General features: G+C 39.8%; 1 protein-coding gene across 1 annotated transcript in view; it reads left to right on the top strand.

Annotated features, from left to right (window-relative positions):
* TNS3 (tensin 3) overlaps nt 1-12,394 on the top strand; it is a 185,766-nt gene extending 173,372 nt beyond the window's left edge. Inside the window, exons 27-32 of the mRNA XM_017820129.1 lie at nt 1,008-1,085; nt 2,551-2,628; nt 6,636-6,804; nt 7,758-7,826; nt 8,045-8,071; nt 9,101-12,394. Coding sequence (XP_017675618.1) covers nt 1,008-1,085; nt 2,551-2,628; nt 6,636-6,804; nt 7,758-7,826; nt 8,045-8,071; nt 9,101-9,245 — 566 coding nt within the window. The 3' untranslated portion in view covers nt 9,246-12,394. The remainder of the gene's footprint in view (nt 1-1,007; nt 1,086-2,550; nt 2,629-6,635; nt 6,805-7,757; nt 7,827-8,044; nt 8,072-9,100) is intronic.
* Nucleotides 12,395-20,502: the final 8,108 nt, after the last annotated feature.

Raw genomic sequence — 20,502 nt, 5'->3', positions numbered from 1 at the left:
TGATGACTTCTGTAGGAACCCATTGTAAGGTTACAGGAGCCTTGTACACATTTACCTTAAGTAGATGTACAGGGTGCTCTAGCAACAGATGCACAAGACCAAGCTTCAAGCAGTCAAGCTTGTCTAGCACTGCCAATGTCGCATCAGATAGCTGAGCTATATCGCTGTTGTGATCCATTTTGAAGAAATTTTTGATGAACTGTAAAAATGAGGTTGGTTTTGGTTGAGCTGGGATTTTTCTCCAACACATGGTTATAATGTTTGATGCTTGTTTGAAAATGGTATTGAAGGATGGCTTTTTGTACAAACAGATTGATGAATACTGTGCTTTCCTCTCACTGCTTAGAGTATAGTTTCACATGCTAATTTCAAGGATTATTAATGTTTAATTATTTTAATTAGGCCAAGTACAAATGACAAAAGTGACTTTGAATAAAAAAGAATAATTTAATAGAGAATGCTATGTACCTCACTGCTGCATTGAATGAAAGGGGATTTACCCAGACCATCTTTTACACATTAAACAGAACACTAGACAGTGAAGGTGGCTAAGAGGTAGAACTCCTCGGTCTTTCTCTGCCTCATAATAGAATAGTGACCTCTTGTGTTCTTATCATCTTAATAAGATTTTACTACATTTAATGTAGCAGAAGTTAAGAGCATTGAAAAGAATCTACTGACTGTATTTTGGCATTTTGTGCTTTCTCCATTTGAAGTAAAGACATTTAGGTTAGGATTTAAGCAGTGCATTTAAGCAGGGAAAGGGGGCATACGATTGTGATTAATGAGTTCATCCAACTATGATGGTATTGGGAAGCATGAATACACTAAAGTTGACCCAAGAAGATCTTGGGTCCTTCTTGGTCTCTTGGTACCAGGAGATTTTTTTTTTTAAGGGAAGCAGAAGGGGCCCTTGGTCTATAAAATACTTGAAAGCAAACATAACTTGTGCATTCTTTTTGTCCACCAAGTTAACTGTGCATGTGTTGTTGCTTTTCTGATCACAGGGAGTTTGACAGCTCTGGTGTATCAGCATTCCATCACTCCACTGGCATTGCCCTGCAAGCTCCTCATTCCAGACAGAGGTATGCTTGTTAAAGTACAGAAGAGATATACCCAGGCAAGCTCTGCTTTAAAGTCAATGTCTGAAGGCAGGTGAATGTGTCACAAGTCGAGAGCTAAGCAAAAATGCTCAGGGAAGCAAGCTGTGTTTTAAAAGTGGTTCTTCAGTACTGATGATGACCCTTATCCAAGGTGTAGTTGTGAACACACTAGTACTGTGATATTCCAGTCATAAAAATCTATGCATCATGGAAATCCACACAGTAATCTAGCATGTAGGAAGACAGATGTACTTAGACATTATATTATGCTCATGCATGGTTAGATTTAGACACAGCTGTCTGATATTCTCCCACATTAAATTGACCTCAGATGCATTACTAAAATGTTAAATGTTCAAGTGGTTTTTGACTGAACTTTTTAAACTTTTGTTAAAGACTGTATGTCAGTGTTCAAAAATAGCATTTGATTTATGCAAATACATTAATGAAACCATTTTAGCGCAAAAATATGCTATGGTAGTACTGACAGGAGATCTCTTTATGTGGCAAAACAATGTGGCAGGTGGCTTGTTCTCCTTACCCTCATCACCTAAAATGGAAAACTACTTCTCTCTGCCAGAGGTACAGGACTGAAACTTTTGCCTTGCCCTGAGTAAACATACCACAGTGAAATTTTATTTTGTATTTAGTTTTTAATCCAATTTGATCTCATGTTTTAAGATGATCTTCTGTGGTTAATGACAGGATGCAGTGCCTGGAGTATTTAAAGCATCTGGATAACTCTTATAACTCTAGACATGTGAACAGTGTCACAAATTGTATTATGGCTCTCTTCCTCATTTGAATATATTCAAAGCTAGCATACATCATGCTAAAGGAAGCAGTAAGTGAGATGTTTTTACATGCATTTGTATAATTGAAACAACAGGCTGGTAGATGGTTTTCTCACTAATTTTAATAAACAATTGGGAGGCAAACATTCCACTGCTGTCTTAAAGGTTGAGATGTTTTTTAAGGAAGAAGAAAGGAGCATTATGTTGTCATCTTCTGAATCAAAATATAATTAATTGACTTCATCATGGTAACACAAAGCCTTTGTGTATAAATTAGTGTAAATTATACAATGAGATAGTTAAAATTTCACTATTCAAAATATTTTCAGGTTGTAGTGAGAGAATATAGCTATAAGTACTGTTTCAGTGTGGCATCATGTGTGCCCCTGCAGCATATGCCTATGGAGTTATGTCTTTTATTGTCAGGAAATAAAGGTTTAGCATCTTGCAGTGCTCAAGGCAAAAAAACCTGATGCAGCACAAAACCCACATAAATGATTATAGTTTCAGATACAAGATTGTTTCATGTTTCTGGCCAAGAGTTGTCCAGTAGATGAGATCACAGTTAAAAATGCTAAACTCATACTTGACCATATGCTTTGATTTGTTGATTGAAGTCCATACAAGACACTGACAGTGTTTTCTGTTTGCAGATCCCTTGGAGGAGATAGCAGAAACTTCTCCACAAACTGCTGCAAACTCAGCTGCAGAGCTTCTCAAACAGGGTGCAGGTCTGTTAAACTTTTTCCTTAAACTGTCACCAAAGTTTGTATCTTACAGGCTGGGAAAAACTGAAGCTTGGACTAGACTGAAGGATGTGTAAAGGGAGCAGTTAAATTTAGAGTGCTGTGTAGAAGTGTAAAGGGTACAGTGTGGATGTGTACCAGGTTCGTTCTGTTTTCTGCAACCAGCTCCTAAGTTCTACAGTCATGTGTTTGCTTTCCAGTCATGTATTTCATGAGACTCTGAGGTATACAGAGGTTTATTCAAGCACAGCAGCTTTTAAGCAGTGACATTGCTTTCATAACTGATGATCTTAGAGAGGATATTTTCAACTTGTGGTTGCAGAGGTTCATGAACTATGTCTGAGGTCTGCAAAAGCCAACTAAGGAAGGTGTACAGTAAAGTTCTCGTAATAGGGGTCAACAATACCACTAGAAAATGCTTACTGTTCTATCAATCTGAAAAAAACCCTAAAAATATTAAATAACAATGCCCTGTGCTTCACTTGGTGCTGTGCTGCGTGTTGTTACGAAATATCCTGTGTCTTTCCCATTGGATGCTGTTTTATGGATTCTCATGCATACTGCAGCACCCATTCTGGCAAGTTAATTTGTCTTACAATGAGATTATTGATGTGACAAAAGAACCCTGACCAGACTACCTCCAAACAATGTGATGCTATGCATTGGTACCATCTGTATCACTCTCAAATGGAGGTATTAGCAGCAGCTGTGTAGGGGCAGCTCTCCTTCTTATCTGCTTTGTTTGTGTACAGCTGATCCAGAGAGAGCTAGTTAAACAACCTGTATGAAGAAGTGTGGTGGCATCCTAACTCACTATATTGGATATTGCTCTGAGTACCTCTTAGTAACCTAAAGGCTGTCCTTAGAAGAAATGCAGCTATTGTGTTATTCCACTATACAGTGGGCATGCCCAGGGAATCCTGTCCACGCCCTCCCATGGTCCCTGGTTTTCAGGCTGCTGTGAATTCTCCCTAGGATCTATCTCTCCACCCAATTAGTGCCGTTAGAGCATGGGAATACACTACATTTAGCACTCTCCTTTGAGTTTAGTCTACTACTGGAGCCACAAGTGAGTGTTGCGGCCAAGCATGCCTTTCTAAGAATGCTGCCTCATGGCCCTCACCTATTTTAGAGCACTTGTGAAGGAGGTGGTTGCCAAGCTGAGCAGCTCTGGAGAGAATGTTGCTTCTGGCTTGTGCAGCAATCTGCTTTGACTTAAAAATGTGAAGTACTACTTCAAGTGCTGTAATTGAGCAGGCATGTGTGGCTGAGGCAATAGCAAGTCTTTGCGAGGCTGTGCTGGGAGTGAGCACATGTTGGCTCACTGGTTGGAGTTTCTTGTGGACAATATAGAAAAAATATTGGTTTCTCCTTGCTCAGACAATGCTTTTCAAAGAAAAAGAAATATTTCTTCCTTCAACTGGGGCAGTAGTCATATGGGAGCTGTCATATCATGGATCATTTGGGGTGCTTAGTACATTTGGTTTTAACATGTTTTGTTGTTATTTTCATTTTTAAACAAGGGTCTGGAACCTGAATAGATAAATTAGCTGGGAGAGATTATCAGGTGTTCGGTTTTTATTTTGCCCTGATACATCATTTCCCGCTGATTTTTCATGTTTCAGCAGTCCCTTTCCAGTCATAGAGACATTTAGCTGGTGGAGTTCAACACTGAAGTGCAAACCAGAAACTTGTACATTTCGTCCTTTCAAAGAAACTTCAAAGCAGATACACTTTCTCCCTGCCCTTCTTTACCCTACCCTTCTCCCACTCCACATGCAAAATATTACATGTTCTCCTAGAATGATTATTTTTTATAGCTGTCTGAAAAACCTAATGAGCATTTCCAGTTATGATCTAAATGCAGAAGCTGACTAGAAATCCTTTGCTTCTTGGAGAGTGACAGTTGAAGACTAGAAACCATACAGATAAGAGGCTTTTCCCTAGAACAGACCTTACTTTATTAAACTTCCTGTTCAGCAACAAAATCTTCTGCAGCAAATAAATCACAGTTCTTCATTTCTGTTTCCACTGATACAGTCAGGGGACTAAGCATTCTAAACAAATCACATTGCCAGTCTAGAAGCAGCATTGTTAAGCTGTTGCTGGTGGCACAAACGTGCTCCAAAATGCCATGTGTGAAAGACCGAGAGCAGCAACATTGCAGCACAGCTGCATTAAATACTTTGTTAGACCATGCTTGATGTTCTTAAATGAGAAATTTTTCAGCCTTTCTTGTTACCTTTCCTTTCCCATAATCTCCGTTTTAAGCTGGCAATCTTTGCACTTTCTAACACTTTTGAAAAAGGTTCCATTTATTATTTTTTGTGCTACAGAAGTAATCTACTGTATTTGGTAACTGCTTTTTGAATTATCACATTGAGGGTGGTCTAGATAAAATGCTTGGTGATTTCATTTAGAAACAAAACCTGAATACAGTCTGTTGACACCAATGCACTATGTGGCAGAAGAGGGACTCTTGAGGTCACAGAAGTGGTGATGTGTGTGACTGTGAAAGAAGGGAAGCTTCCTGTGGTGGGAAGGACTCACAGAATAATGAAGAGCTTTAGATCTGTATCAACCATACACAGTAGTGAGGTGAGGAGAGCTTATGGTTTGGAATGTTATTTACAGTTTTGGGTTGCTACTCATCATCTTGAATCCCTCTGTGCATTGATTCAAACGAAAGTTATTGAGACCATCGCACCCATGTGCAAATATATTTTGGAAATCTTACCCTTGCAAATCAAATAAATCAAATCTCATGATCCCTTCTTTCACTGATAGACTTCAGAACTTGAAGTTACTGGGCTGATTATCATGCTGGAATCAAATTTAGGCTTATGCAGTCTTTAACTGTGTGATTACTCGGTTGTTTCGAAAGTGCCAACGTCTAGCTCTATATGGAGATAATAATAGGAGAAAGCTTAAGTCTTGATTACAGAATAGCCATATGAAAAGAGAAGCCATTAGATTTAATTTGATCTTTGCTTTCGTAATGTTGGCAAGCCAAGCTAAACTGCTAAACAAATGAAATATTAGCATGGTAATTTGTACGTGTCAGCTGCCAGTTGTAAATTCTGTCCTGGATACCGACACAGATGTTTTTACCAAACACAAAATCTGTTGGTACCAGTGTTTAGCTATGGATGTCTATAATCATTCTTGTTTGTTCTTAATCTGTTTGTAAATTTGACTTTATACCACAGTCCCAAAATAAGCATGTGAATAATTCTATTAATACTATATAATAGTAAGTTGTACTGCACAATGTTAGATAGCGGTGTACTATGTAGTATTATACAGTACTATAGTACTACTGTATAATTCTATGTAAGATTAGTACATTTTTTCCTACTGCTCACTGCAGATTTGATATTAAACCAGGTCAAAAAAGTAACTGTTTGGTAGCCTTAGAAACCAATGAGCATCTATTTTATGGAGATATTTCAGAAGTTACTATTATCTCTGTGAGACAAATAGTTCTTTTAGAAGTAAGCACATGCTGAAGCAAAGAATAGGCCTAAAAATATATGTCAGTAATTTTTATCAGTGTTTTGTTTGCCCTGAAATCACTAAACATAAAAAACACTATGAAATTAATGAGAAGTGAGCTTTGCAACAAATCTCAATTCTTTCTGGGGTGAAAACATTCTTGTCTTGTCAAACAAGTGAATAGTTTCCTTTGAATATAGTTTAAATACTATTTGAAACTAAAAAATGTTTGAACGTATGCTGCGAATGTGTATTTTCTAATTGGCTGATGTATTTGAACTTAAAAGCAAAATATTCCCCTTCTTTCCCCTCGGGAAAGCCTTTGCTCCAGTAATCCCTACAAAGGTACTCTCTGGTAATGTCTTGTATTTATTTAAATTTCAGGATCTATGGGTAATAGATAAATACAGTCATTGGCTTTAATATAGCGGTATTAAAAACAAAGGGAGAACAAAATGCCTATGACCCTTCAAAGCCTTTCCCCTCTTTCGTTACAGCATGTAATGTGTGGTACCTGAATTCAGTGGAGATGGAATCCCTCACAGGCTACCAGGCAGTACAGAAAGCCTTGAGCTTGACACTGATGCAAGATCCTCCTCCTGTCTCAACCGTTGTCCATTTCAAGGTGTCTGCACAGGGAATCACACTGACAGATAATCAAAGAAAGTAAGCAAAAGAGGAATGGGAAGAGAATATCCAGCCCTGTCCTCAGCAAGTGTTGGCTGCTGTTGATTTAATGTTCCTAGTTACATTCTTAGAGGATACTAGGATTATCGAAAGAATGATGGTGACAGTGTAAGCTGGCTGTAGTACTGGAGCTATGGACATGAGTAATATTTAAGCTATGTAGATTACTTCCACATAGCATATTTTACCTCTGGAAGGTCATTTTGTCATGGCATTTTTTTGTTGCTATTTCTTATAAAAAAAGAAAGTAATGGCTTTGCCAGCATTTGATATTGAACTTACTCAGTGGAATGATTTATCTTCACAATGTCTTTCACTAGTATCACTGAACAGAGTTGACTTAAGCAGATGCTGGGTATCTCCAGTATTTGAAACAGTGCTTTGGATATCCTGTAAAAAACTATGATTAAAAGTTAATTTATATTTACTTTGTACTAAATGCTATTTAGGCTACCGTGAACTCTTTTCATTTTGAAAAATTACAGTAACAAAAAAGGGACAATAGGAATTCATTATAGATTAAAAAAAAGTGCCAGACTTCTTAATTCCATGGGGTCTGCAAGCATTTGTAGCAGATCAAGGACAGAACATTAAACTGTAATGCCTAGAAGTGTGTATATTTTGAAATGTAACATAATCAAATCATGCACAAGTTCCAAGAAGTTGCATTATGCACTAATATCATATCTAAATGGCCAGTTTTTAGAATACTCCTAATCCTTTTTCTTAACTTGAGGATTAGTTTTCCTTTTGTTCAAAAAGTTCATGTTGCTTGGAGCAGTTCAGTTGGCTTTCAAGGTCACTCAGAAATAGCAAAAAGGATATATTGTCATTGTTAAGACTAAAAAAATTTATTTTTCAGATCTGCTTATTGTTTAAAATTTTAAGCATCTTAAATGTTTCTGAAACTTGTTCTATTTCTTCCTATCCAGACTCTTTTTTCGGCGACATTATTCAGTCAATACCGTTATTTTCTGTGCTTTGGATCCACAGGACAGAAAGTAAGGAAGATAAGCAGTATTTTTAATATGCTGTTTGTATTGTTGATACACCAAAAAAACCCCCAACCTCCCCCCAAAAAAACAACCCCCTACAAAACACCACACAAAAACAAAAACCACCAAAAAAAAACCAAACAAAAAAATGTGCAAACCAAAACTAACATAGGTTTCATTTTTGTTTCTCCATTTATTTTTTTACTGCTTTCTTAATGGACAAGATGGATGAAAGATGGCCTTTCTGCAAAGTAAGTGGACACTTCTATGAGTCTTTTAACTGAATGTTTTAGGCATATCATTAAAGTGATCAGTTTCTTGGTGTTCTGAATTACCTTTGTCAGAGATGTAGAAAAGAAAATTATTTCCTGACTGAAACTACTGTTCACTTGCCTGGAATGCATATTCCACATTTAACATCTTCGTAGAAGGGAAAGCAGCTGTTAAGACACAGAAGTCTCTCAGCCCACTGTAATTAGACTTTAGTTGCTTCATCTACACCTCTTCAAGTTGAGGCCTAATTGTGTGATGGGTGATGGTGGGATGTCTGGTTGATGTAGATTTCAGGTCTATGATTTGACTAAGGTTTCAGAAGTTAAAACAGAGCTATTTGCTACTCAGTTTTGTGTTCCACTTGTCCAGCAACAGTACCTCAAGCTTACTTGTCTCACTTAAAATGATATCTTTAGAAAAAAAATCACCCCCTGCGATACATAGATGAAAATACTCTTAGTAATATTAATGTGTGGCATAAATATATAATTACCAGTGGATTGCAAAGTGTTTTCTGTTGAAGGCAAACACTGTTGTCCCCTTTAATCAAAAGAAATAACCTAAACAGAGAGGTTCAGGCACTTGTTTCTGGAAAGTGAAGAAGAGTAAGAAAGAAATAGATGGTCTAAGTCCTTTTTACAATACTCTGTCCACTGAGATGTGTGTCCCTCAAAAGCCTCTCTTTAGGCAATCCCTGATACACCACACCACACACTCCCCACGGTAGGTAAGAGAACAGCAGTATTGAATCAGATTAAATATATCCCAAGAGTCAGCAGCACTTCTCTGACAACACACAGAGTAGGAGGAAGGGGACAGTCTCCTTCCCTGATTCTCTCCTGAGATGTCTGGTCCATATGGACCACTGTGTTTAGCAGTCACATGGGGCCTTGTCCATCAGAGCAGAGGAAGTCTGGTTTGTGTGCTTTGTTTCTGCAGTATCGTTATGAAGAGAGGTGATGCCTGTCTGTCTGTTCTCTGATGTACTGTGATTGCTGCCCTTGCAGAGTGTTTGGGTTCATTGCCAGGAAGCAAGGCAGTGCCACAGACAACGTATGCCACCTCTTTGCAGAGCACGATCCAGAGCAACCTGCCAGTGCCATTGTGAACTTTGTATCAAAGGTCATGATTGGATCTCAGAAGAAGATCTGATGCCTTTCCATCCTTGATTCAGAGCTCTTCGCTGACTTCACTGAAGGAAATCACTGTGAGAAGGAGGAAGGCTATTCGGCAACAGTCTGAACCTTGTCATTCCCAGTAAGGAAAGCAGAGGATGGTCTGTGTACTGTGTTTGCAAGGGTTCAGGCTTTTATTTGAAGATGCCTCTGACTTCACAAAGCACTATTGCTTTGCTTTCATATCAGATGATAAAACAAAAGAAGCTGGGTGCCACTCAAACCCATGTAGCCCATACCTGAATGAAGCGTAAACAAAAAACTTTTCTCCTGAAGGGTTTCTAATATATCTTCACACGCTGTTTCTCATCATTTATTGGAGCAGAAATGCTCATTAGATTGTGCTACTTTTTTGTTCAGAAAGTGTATAACCTCTACAAACACACTTGCCATGGTTGCATCAATGGTAGCTATAGGCCTTGCAAATGTGCTTTTAAGAGAATGATCGGCTGAGGAAGACTATTTGCTCTTCCCTTCATCTTTGTGATCAGTGATGGGAACTGAATGGAGAAAGGGGAAGATGTATGTGAAGAGAAGGTTTGTGCAGGTTGATTTCTGGTAAGAAAGGAGTGGCAGTTGGAATATTCAGGAAGATAGCTCTGTATTCAGTATTAAGAAGGCTAGGCTGTTTTACTTTGGAAATTTTTAAATAAGGAAGAAATGACGGAACAAAAAAAGTTTGTGTGGAAATCTGTTTTGTAATTAGGGAGGTTTGTATTGTCTTTATACAAAGAAGTAAGCAGGGAACATTCTGCATTTTAATAATTACAGGATAAAAATGAGGGGAAAACAAAGAGGAAAATTGTGTAATTTATAGTAGATCTCAGATCTTGATATGTCATACAGATCATTTGGAAACTATACCATTGCTGAGCTTTGCCTCTTTACTTATTTTGTGTAAGTAAAAGTGTGTATAACCTGTATAGAGACAATAGAGTCTGATATTTTCACTTTTGTGTTACAGTGACAAGATACATCCAGTTTTCTGTCTCTGCAATACTGATTTGGTAGTAACATTTGTTCCCTTATCTAATACTTAATTATATTTGTGGATTCTTTTGCCCCACTTTTGTTGAATTTTTGAGGAATTTTTGGCTTTTTTTTATCAGTAGGAACTATTTTTGATTTATAATTCCTTGAGTCAGCAAATCTGAAAGTGAATGGAATTTATTTTGTTCCTCTGTCCCATTTCTTGAGAGCATTTATGTAATGATTTCTACAACCATCACACTTGTACATATCTCAGTATCTTTCTAAACACATTGATATTTGAAATGCATAAGAAAGTGCTAGTTAGCTTTCCAGAAAATTGATACAGTAGGTTACAGTGGAAGCCTGCACAAGGAGAGTAAGCCTCTGAGGTCTACTGTGTAATTCCCATTCACTCAAAAAAAGCAGTACTAGACCCCTATATGAGAACTAGGGGTAATAAAGGAGCTTTAGTGTTCGCAAGTGCTGAAAAGTTTCATTGCCTCTATTTCTTTCATGTGTGGCTGTCAACATTATATTCATAACCCGAGGAATAAAATGACATGCTGAATACTACATGCTGAATGCATGAGCCGCTGGATTAACTAGTAACTATACCCACTTTTAGATTTTAATCCTTTTATACACTGTTACTAAGTAACGGTTAAATGGAAAGAGAAACTCTGGTTGGGATATATTTTAAGAGGGTTCCACCAATTTGAACTACATTTGTCCTGTATAAAATATGATGGGTTTTTTTAATAGCTCTCTTTCCTGAAGTATTAGGACCATGGAAACCTTATTCAGTGACCATAGCCAAAGTGTTTTATTTGTGTAACTATGAATTTTGTGTAAATAACTTTATGCTTTTTAAAAGGAAGGGAATAGGGAAGAGAGGGAAAGAGAAGAAAGATTTGCATTGGGACCAGAAAATGGTGTATTAGTAGCAGTGGGCATTGGATGTCTGTGAAAGGGTGAAGCAATCCAAAGCGCAGTAGCTACCATTGAAGCAACAAAGGCAAGTACCTCTGATTTTAACAAATAATTTTGTTGTTCTGACACAGAGGTATACTACTTAAAGAGTTTATGTACCATCCAAAAAAAGAATGCAGTTCTTACTTCCGGGAGTTCTGCTCCTTTAAAAAAATATGAGGACAAGTTTTCTTTTAATATTCTTTTGGTGTATAAAGATTCCAGTTGCCTAATCTAGTCAGCCAGTTGGAGCCCAGAGAATTTCTTCAGCTGACATCTCAGTTAGATTTAAGTCTCAGATTTAAATCTGATGCGTTGTGAGCATTGAAATGAGGAAGAATTTTTTACTCTATTTTTTCACTTCTGTAGAAAATACTTAAATTTTAGTGTGTCTTCTCAGACACCAAGTGTTGGCCTTTGGGCTGAAGATAAAATGTCTTTTTTCTCATGTATTGTTATTTCCATTCAGGGCCTTATTTTTTATTCCTTGTGCTTTTTCAAGGTCTGCTAAATTCAAATGCATAAGGGATTGAATGCTGAAACTCCTGGTGGTATTTCCTGGGAGTTTAGCTCTACTTGGTAAGTGGGAAAAAAGAAGTTACCCTGTTTCTAAGGGAGGTTTTCTGTTATGCATTCCTTTGGATGGTATAGTGCCATGTGCTCTTGCTTTTTAATGAATTAAAAAATACACAAAGCAAAATAGTTCAGTATGTACCATTATGCAGTGTATGTTGAAAGATATTCATGGAACTTATATGTTCAAGGCAAATACAGGACTAAATCTTTAACACAGCACTTTCTTTCAAGATTTTTGGTAGATGTGTATATGCAGTTTCATAACTAATGGCAGCAAGTTGACACATGCATTTAACCAGACTCCTGTTAACATAGTTAGTAAATATGCTACTATAATCATACAGTGTTAATAAAAAAATGCTAAAAGCCATGTTTTTAGTTAAATGGTCTCAGTGTATCCAACAGTATCATTAAAAATTTAATGTTTCTTTCCTGGTTTTTCTATTAGTGAAAATTTTTACTTTTTTTTTGAAACTGTAAAGAAGCATCTGAAGGTCTGCAGTATATAAATGAATGTTTCTATAAATTCTTTGTATAGTCATTTTCTCTGCTCTTCAGATACCACCTCTTTCAGAATTATAATAAAATTACGAATGTGGGATTCCATAACACAGTCTGACATGGCCGTCTGTTCTGAATGAAAGTTACCTTCTGGTATTCAAAACCAGCTAATGAGTAAAACGTTCTTCATGAATTAAGAATAGGTTGCATGCTGGGTTTAGTTTTAAGAAACACTTGAGATTTATTTCAAGGACTTGACTTTGTGTGAGTCTGTGTTAGTGGTTCGATACAGTTAAAGGATGTGATTTTCCTAGTTAATTTTTGGTTATAGTGATATAAAAGTACCTTTTACCTGTATTGCATATTTCAGTGTAAGAAGGAAGAGTATGATGTCATCTTCTGAGATGCTGTACCCATTTAACTGTGTCTCCACAGTGATTACACTGGAAAACCTTCCAGAGGAGCATGAGAGGGAGTGACAAATCTTACCCCTAGCTGAAATAGGTTCAAAATCAGTGCATCAATCATACATTGAAGGTTGAGCAATATACATGCTTTATCAGGATTATTTTGGAGACTGATATGTCATGCTGATATGTCTGGTATGTCATGCTGATGCCTTTTCTAGGCTGGCAGGAATTTTTCATTCAGTGTGCTTTATTGCCTTTCATCACTACAGGCTGTTGTGAGGTTTATGCGTGGGCGTAATGCAATGGAGTTACTAATAAAAAGTATTAGTTTTTATTGGAATGTTTTATAATGTGGAACAGATGACAAGGATGCAAGAGCAAAATGAATCTTCTGTGTCAGGAGTCCAGTCTCTCCTGTTAAACTCTTGTCCTTGAACTTGGATGCCGTTGTGCACGTGTGCTGCTTTTGAGTGCATTTGAAGGGGTCTGTTTGCTCTAGTGGATGAAAATCTGCTTTCAATATTCATCCTAGATGTATTCACAACTGGTTTATAGGCAGTGGTTCTTATGCCAGCACTGTCTCTTAGCATGAATAACTGTTTTCTCCCTGAGGTATTTTTAGCAAGAGATCTGACCCCACTTCAGTCCCTCATTCTTCCTTTGGCAAGACTAAACAAGTCAGCTCTCAGCCCTTATGTGTTTTTGTCTTTGAAAGGGTCAGTAAAAAAATTTCTTTGGAGGGACTTTTTAAGTGAACAGTGATACTCCTTAAAAAGGGGCATAACCTGTTGCCTTGTGATTTTTTAAATATTTTTATTAGAAAACTCTTGAAACAAGAAAACTTGGCCCACCAAGATAGGCAGAGTAAATCCTTCATCTGCTTTTGCTGTTTACACCTAGCACAAAGATTACAATAGTGTAAACTACAGCAGGCAGTGTGCACAAAGGACGAGTAGCTAAAGAAGTTCTTAGTAGCTTAAGTCAGAAACAGGAAGTTTGCAGGAGTCCTAGCAAATCTGGCAGACTACTAAGAGGGCAAAGGGGCACTTTTTAGAGAATTTAAGGATCTTACTGAATAACTGAGAAGGAATTTGCATTGTATGTCACTGTAAGGGATATCAAACTGGAACTATTCCCGTTCTTTGAAGACATTTACTGTTTCATAAAGCAGAAATGTTTGGACCCATTTTAACGTTTTAGTATTTGCAGAATTGAGTGGTTGAGGTTGGAAGGGACTTAAGGAGGTCCTCTAGTCCACCTCTCTTGTTCAAAGAGGGCCATCAAGAGCCATTTGCCCAGGACCATGCTCAGACAGCTTGAATATCTCCAGGAATGGAGTCTCCACAATCTCCCTGGTCAACCTGTGGTAGTTCTCAGTCACCCTCACAGTAACAAAATGTTTCCTGATGTTTGGAGGTAACTGCCTGTGTTTCAGTTGGTGCAAATCACCTCTTGTCCTGTCACGGGGCACCACTGGAAGAGCCTGGCTCTGTCCTCTTTGCACCCTCCCATTATTTATACATATTGATAAACTCCCCCTGAGCCTTCTCTTCTCCAAGGCTGTACAGTCCCAACTCTCTCAGCATCAGTTTTGTGTCACTGACAAACTTGCTGAGGGTATGCTCTGCCCCATCATCCATCCAGGTAATTGATTAACATGTTAAACAGGACTGGACCCGGTATGGACCCTTGGGGTAGACCACTGCTTACTGACCTCCAACTAGACCTTGCACTGCTCATTAGCACTCTCAGTACCCAGCTGTTCAGGTGCTTTTCAATCCACTTTACTGTCTGCTTATCTAGCCCCTCTATCAACACCTTGTCTAGGAGGGTGTTACCCAAGACAGTGTCAAAGGCCATACTGAAGTCCATGAAGACAATATCCACTGCCTTACCTTCATCCAAACCAGTCATTTCATCAGAGAAGGTTATTGGGTTGATCAAGGATGACAGAGAGGGTAATCAGGCATTGGAATAGGCACTGCCCAGGAAAGCGGAGGATTCTCAGTCCCTGGAGGTTTTTAAGATGAGATTGGATGTGTCGTGGTTTAGTAACTACGGGTGGTAGTGGATCAAAGTTAGACTTGATGATCTCGGGGGTCCTTTCCAACTGGCTAATTCTGTGATTCTGTGATTCTCTGATCTCATCACATCCGCATTTATCTTGCCAAGTTCCCCTTCTAAGTTTCTCCCAGGGTCATATAAATTTGGTTCCCTACAAGTGACTGAGAAACAGATTAAGTAGAAAAAGATATCACCACTCCATAGGTTCTGACAGTCTCCCATTGGTGCTCTTGTTAGGGTCTTCTCAATGGTTGCAGACTGTATCTGTTGAGTGGTGGGGAGAAAGAGTCCACCTAACTCCCATTTCATGGGGTTTATAACGTGGAAATGCCCCCTGTACCTCCCCTGGATGATGTAATACTGGATCATCAGACATTCCACAGGTCTTTGACACCTTCTAAGATGTTGCAGCTGTCAGTGTAGTTGAATTAATCATGGCCCTTTATGGTTCATCATCCGAGATGAACCAGGCTCAGTCTAGGTGTGAATGTCTTTGGTGCTCCCTGGAGTGGTTTTCACAGCTGAGTCATCATGTAAGGGAGGACATGGGCATGATAAGGAGTATCCCACCTTGTAGGATTTTCATCTTATCAGCCTCTTCCCTTATCTGGAAATCCAGTTTGTGTCTTCAGGTATGCATGCCCTTCTGCGCTTGGGATACTTGGGCAGTAGTACCACCTCATCTCAAGGTCCTTTCACAGTACAAATTAGTAGGCATATTCAAGGAGAGGGGTGGACTTCTGCAGACGAGCATCTGTTTCTTTGCAATTTTCTACAGTAAAGAAAAGTCTTTTGGTTTTTAAGCCATTAACCATTTCAGTCTCTGACAAGGGGATGACTCTGACTTCCAAGTTATCCCTAGGATTTCTGCTCACATGAACAAGGCATTCCCTTTCTACATGCTTTTGTGTTAGATATTTACAATGACAAAAACTCAGTAAAAGTGTTGGTTTTTTTGCCTTTTTGTCTCCTGATCTGACTTGTTGCCAGCTGGTAGAATGATACAGCCACAAAGCTCTAGTGATGCAGCTCATGGTAGCACAGCCCCATGGAGGAGGTTGCCTGAGCAGCTCTTTGGGAATTGTTACTCTGTTCTGCTACTCAGTACCTATTTGTGATGGACACCAGAGCAGTGCGGGGAGCACCAGCAGGACAGCAGCAGACACAGGAGAAAGGACACACATGGAGAAGACAGAGTTTGTCTGAATGGAGGTTGTTCTCCCACAGCTGACTTTGGGCTTGCTGATAGGTGTCGGCAAGGCAAGCAGTGACAACCGCATGCAGCCACTCTCTCACTTCCGCACAGTGAGGTGGGGAGAGATTTGGAAGAGTAAAAGTGGGAAAACTCATGGGTTGAGATAAAGACAGCTTAATAGGTAAAGCAGTAAGCTGCATGCACAAGCAAAGCAAAACAAGGAATTCATTCATCACTTCACATAGGCAGGCAGGTGTTCAGACATGTCCAGGACAGCAGGGCTCCATCTCACGTAATGATGAGCTGGGAAGACAAGCACCATCACTCTGAATGTGCACCCCTTCCTCCTTCTGCCCCAGCTATATATGCTGAGTATGACACCATATAGTATGGAATATCCCTTTGGTCAGTTGGTGTCAGCTCTCCTGGCTGTGTCCCCTCCCAGTTTCTTGTGCACCCCAAGCCTCCTCACTGGTGGGGTGGTGTGAGAGCCTGTTAGGATCTACTGTTAAAGTCCTCTGCCGAAATTAAGGTGCAAATAAGACGAAATGCCAGTTCAACAATACCTGCTTTATTCCTAACATTAGGTGTATAGGGGAAAGAGAGAGAGGAGAGGGGGGAGAGAAGGAGTGCGAGCAGAAGATAGTTAACCATTAGTCCCTCCGTGTGCCAGACTGCTTCTTGATGGTGGGGTCCCACTGTTTGAAATTACATAACTTTTCTAATTTTATTAATGGTCTTAATTAACCTTTTATTTAGTTGTTTTAATTAATCATAGGTTGTGTGTTAGACCTTAAATAACTTTTAGCCAGAATATAGAAAACAGTTGTCATAAACAACTTCTGTAAGAACATAGCTCGGGAAGAGTACTAAAACTGTAAGTTTTGTTAAAGTTAACCTTGATATGCTTCAGTGAACAAAGGCCGTGAGAGAAAGATGTGTTGTTGAAGCTGGACATTTGGAAATAAATATCTTTTGCATAAAGCAGCAGATAACGAAGAAGACTGAAAATGGCTCAATATTTGTGTCAGAAAATCCCTACTGAGACTAAAAGACTAAAAGTATGAATTAATTAGCATAAGCAATAAGAGATTAAAAACCAGTAGTGGATAGAATACTAATTAATGATGAACATTAATTTCTTTGTTTGCCAAATCTGTAGAAATAGGTGAAAAGCGATGTCTTGCTGTCAGTATGGAGGCAGGATTTTTGTTGCTCACGTACACACCCAGTGCTGCAAATGAAGCAATGCCTTGCTTTCTGACACTAAAAAGACAGTATTAGAGGGTTGTTATTCATAACAATTTTGGAGGTATTTGGCCACACCACTGGCTTTGTGGTGGTAGGGTCCCACTCGGTTCACTCCCTGAGTCACTTTTATACTTGGTATGGGAGGTGAGGGTAGTAGTGGTTTTCAGTTCCTCATTAGCATGAGGCAAGAGTAGGAGTGGTCATTGCACATGCTTGGGTCTTAATTCAGTGGTCGTCGGGGGTCTACTCTGGGGGTCTTACAAGTCAAGTACTCCCAAAATCAAGTGTCCTATTTGTGACCCCAGTTCTTGCACTTGAGCAGTTATACACTTGTTATATAACACACTGCAATGGACAGTTGCAGGGTTCAGTCCTGCCTCCACAAACCAGAACTAAAACTTTGTTTCTTTTTGCAGCTTGTGCATAGGCACCTGTGCTGTTTTCTGCAACCTTTCACCACCAAGCCTGACATTTTCTGCAACAAGTTTCACCACCAAAGGCATGTCTAAGGCTTATGCTGCACATGTTATTAACTCTTTCCTTACAGAGAGGGACAACGCCTTGATGCTGTGCCAGCACAGCTCAGCAATAATGGAAACATCTCTGTGTTATCCACACTGTTTTCAGCACAAATCCAAATACACCCCCGTAGGAGCTACTGTGAAGAGAATTAACTCTACCCCAGTCAAAAACTTTCATAACTATTGAAAGGCATTTAAAAAATAGTGCAATCATCAGTTACAGTCAACATGGTTTCACAAAGTCCTGTTTAACTGTTTTGCTGTCTTTTTATGATGAGGTCACCTGCTTAGTGGATGAAGGGAAGGTGATGGATGTAATTTTTCTGGATTTTAGTAAGGCTTTTGATATTGTCCTTTCCAGCATCCTTCAAGACAAGTTGTCCAGTTGTAGAATGAGCAGATTCATGGTGCGCTGGGTGACGAACTGGCTGAAGGGCATAGCTCAAGTGTTGCAGTAAATGGGGCTACATCTGTCTGGTCACTGGTCACCAGTGGCATTCCTCAGGGCTCAATTCTAGGGCCAGTTCTGTTCAATATGCTTCTCAGTGACTGGATGCAGGATTTGAATGCATCATTACCAGATTTGTTGATGGTACCAAACTGGGAGATGCTGCTGACTCTCAAGAGAGACAAGATGCCTTGCAGAGGGATCTGGATATCTTGGAGCATTGGGCAATGATTAATGGGACTAAATTTAATGAGTCCAAATGCATCTGGAACAGAGTAGCACGAGGCACAAGTCTAAATTAGGTGAGGAGTGGCTGGAAGGCAGCCCTGCAGAAAGGGGTCTGGGGGTGCTGGTTGACAGCTGGCTCAGTATCAGTCAGCAGTGCGTGCCTGGGCAGCCCAGAGGGTGAAACATGTCCTGGGATGCATCAAACACACCTTCACCAATCGGTCCAAAGAGTTGATTATCCTTCTGTATTCAGTGTTGGCACGGCCTCACCTTGAGTGAGACCCACCGTTTAAAAATTATGTGAAGGTTCTTGAATGCATCCAGAGGAAGGCAGCAAAGTTGGCAAAGGGACTGGCAGGCATGTCCTCTGAGGAGCAGCTAAGGACACTGGGTTTGTGTAGTTTGGGGGGAAGGAGACTCAGGGGTGACTACACTGCTCTCTACAGCTTCCTGAGGAGGGGAAGTGGAGAGGCAGGTGCTGATCTGTTCTCCCTGCTACCCAGTGCCAGGACTCTGGCAATGGCTGAAACCTGCATCTGTCAGTGGAGGTTCAGATTTGGCAGGAGGAAATATTTCATTACCAAGAGGGCCGTCAGACCCTGGAAGAGTGTGAGAGCCCAGATTTGTATCTCACTGGGTTATTTGATTGTTGGGTCGAATCAACCATCTTGTCTGTGTGTGTGTGGTGGAGGGGGGGAGGGGGCCAGGTGTCCAGTATCAAGGTCCACTAGGTAAGGCCTGCAGCCAACATGGCTGAGTGCCTGGGAGCCATGTGGCTGTGGGTGGCATGTCAATCAAAAAAGGCCTGTCTGGTAGCCCACCCGCACCACACCCCCTGGAGCCTCTGATTGGCTGCACTACCTCTCTTTCTGGCCTGGATGGCATTGAGTAGTCAGTGAGCTGGATGTCCTGCCTGGCAGGGGTGGTCACATTGACTAGGGCACATAAATAGAGGTGCAGAGGGCTTCTGTGTTGGCCTGCCTTTTCTCGTGGGACCTGCTGTCAAGTGACCTGATGGTAGCACAAGTTTCTTCTTCTAACCTCTTTCTTTACTTTTTTCTTCTTTTAATCTCTCTTTCTTTCTTTAATCTTTTCTTTCTTAATCTCTTGTGGGTAACTTAAAACTGATAGGTTGTATTTCATTAAAAATTGTGGTGGTTGTGTGCTGGGTGCTTTAGTTAAATACTTCTCCTTGCTTGTATTTTACTCCTGTAAAACCTTTTGCCAAAATGCTTATTTTCTCACTAAATTAAATCTCTTGGGAAAAGATCTGTGACTTTTTGTCTTTATGTGAATTCAGGGTATTCAAAGGCTCTGGAAAAAGTTTGGTGGGCAAACTCTTGGAATCTAAATAAAAATAAAACTCCTGGTAAAGCTTGAGGCTTTGGGACCAGGGCTTTACAGGTGGTCATGCCTGACTTGTCTGTCAGCATTAAAAGTCATTTGGGCACCGCCCTTCATAATGTGCTTTAACTTTTGGTCAGCTGTGAAGTAATCAGGCAGTTGGAGTGGATGAACATTGTCGGTCCCTTCCAGTTGAAATATTCTATTCTATTCCCATATGTGCAAATAAGAAACTGGAACATGATCAGATTTTGCCTTATCAGGTTTAGATATTGCCTTAGTGTTCCTCATAACAACTATGACTAGAGCTTGCAGTGTTTTGATGACCTCACAGTTCAGATTTGTACACATTTCCGCTGAGAAAATTTTACTTCTTCATTCAGAGCATTTCCCATCATGATTGGAAGAATCTCTTTTTTTGCTAGAACAGCATAAAAGACGTTTCAATTCTCTATTCAAAGATGCAAAAGATGAACTTCATCTGTTGGTGAGCCTGAGCACGTAACTGGTTACTGAGTTGTACACTTAAGGATTTAATGTAGTTTGAATGCAAAAGGTATCATGCTCACTATCCATTAAACTCTTTTATTTTTCATAGTATAACTCACCAAGGGGCCCCTGGTGGTCTAGTGGTTAGGGTGCAGGACTCTCACCGCTGCGACCCGGGTTCGATTCCCAGCCCCCCGGGCAGATGGAGCTTGTCAGCCCTGTAAGGCAATCCATCTAAGAGAAGGTCACTCTAAACAAACCTACGT

The sequence above is a fragment of the Lepidothrix coronata genome, unplaced genomic scaffold, assembly GCF_001604755.1.
Source record: "Lepidothrix coronata isolate B3197 unplaced genomic scaffold, Lepidothrix_coronata-1.0 Scaffold3, whole genome shotgun sequence".
NCBI classification, from domain to species: domain Eukaryota; kingdom Metazoa; phylum Chordata; class Aves; order Passeriformes; family Pipridae; genus Lepidothrix; species Lepidothrix coronata.
This window is presented reverse-complemented; position numbering and strand designations above follow the sequence as displayed.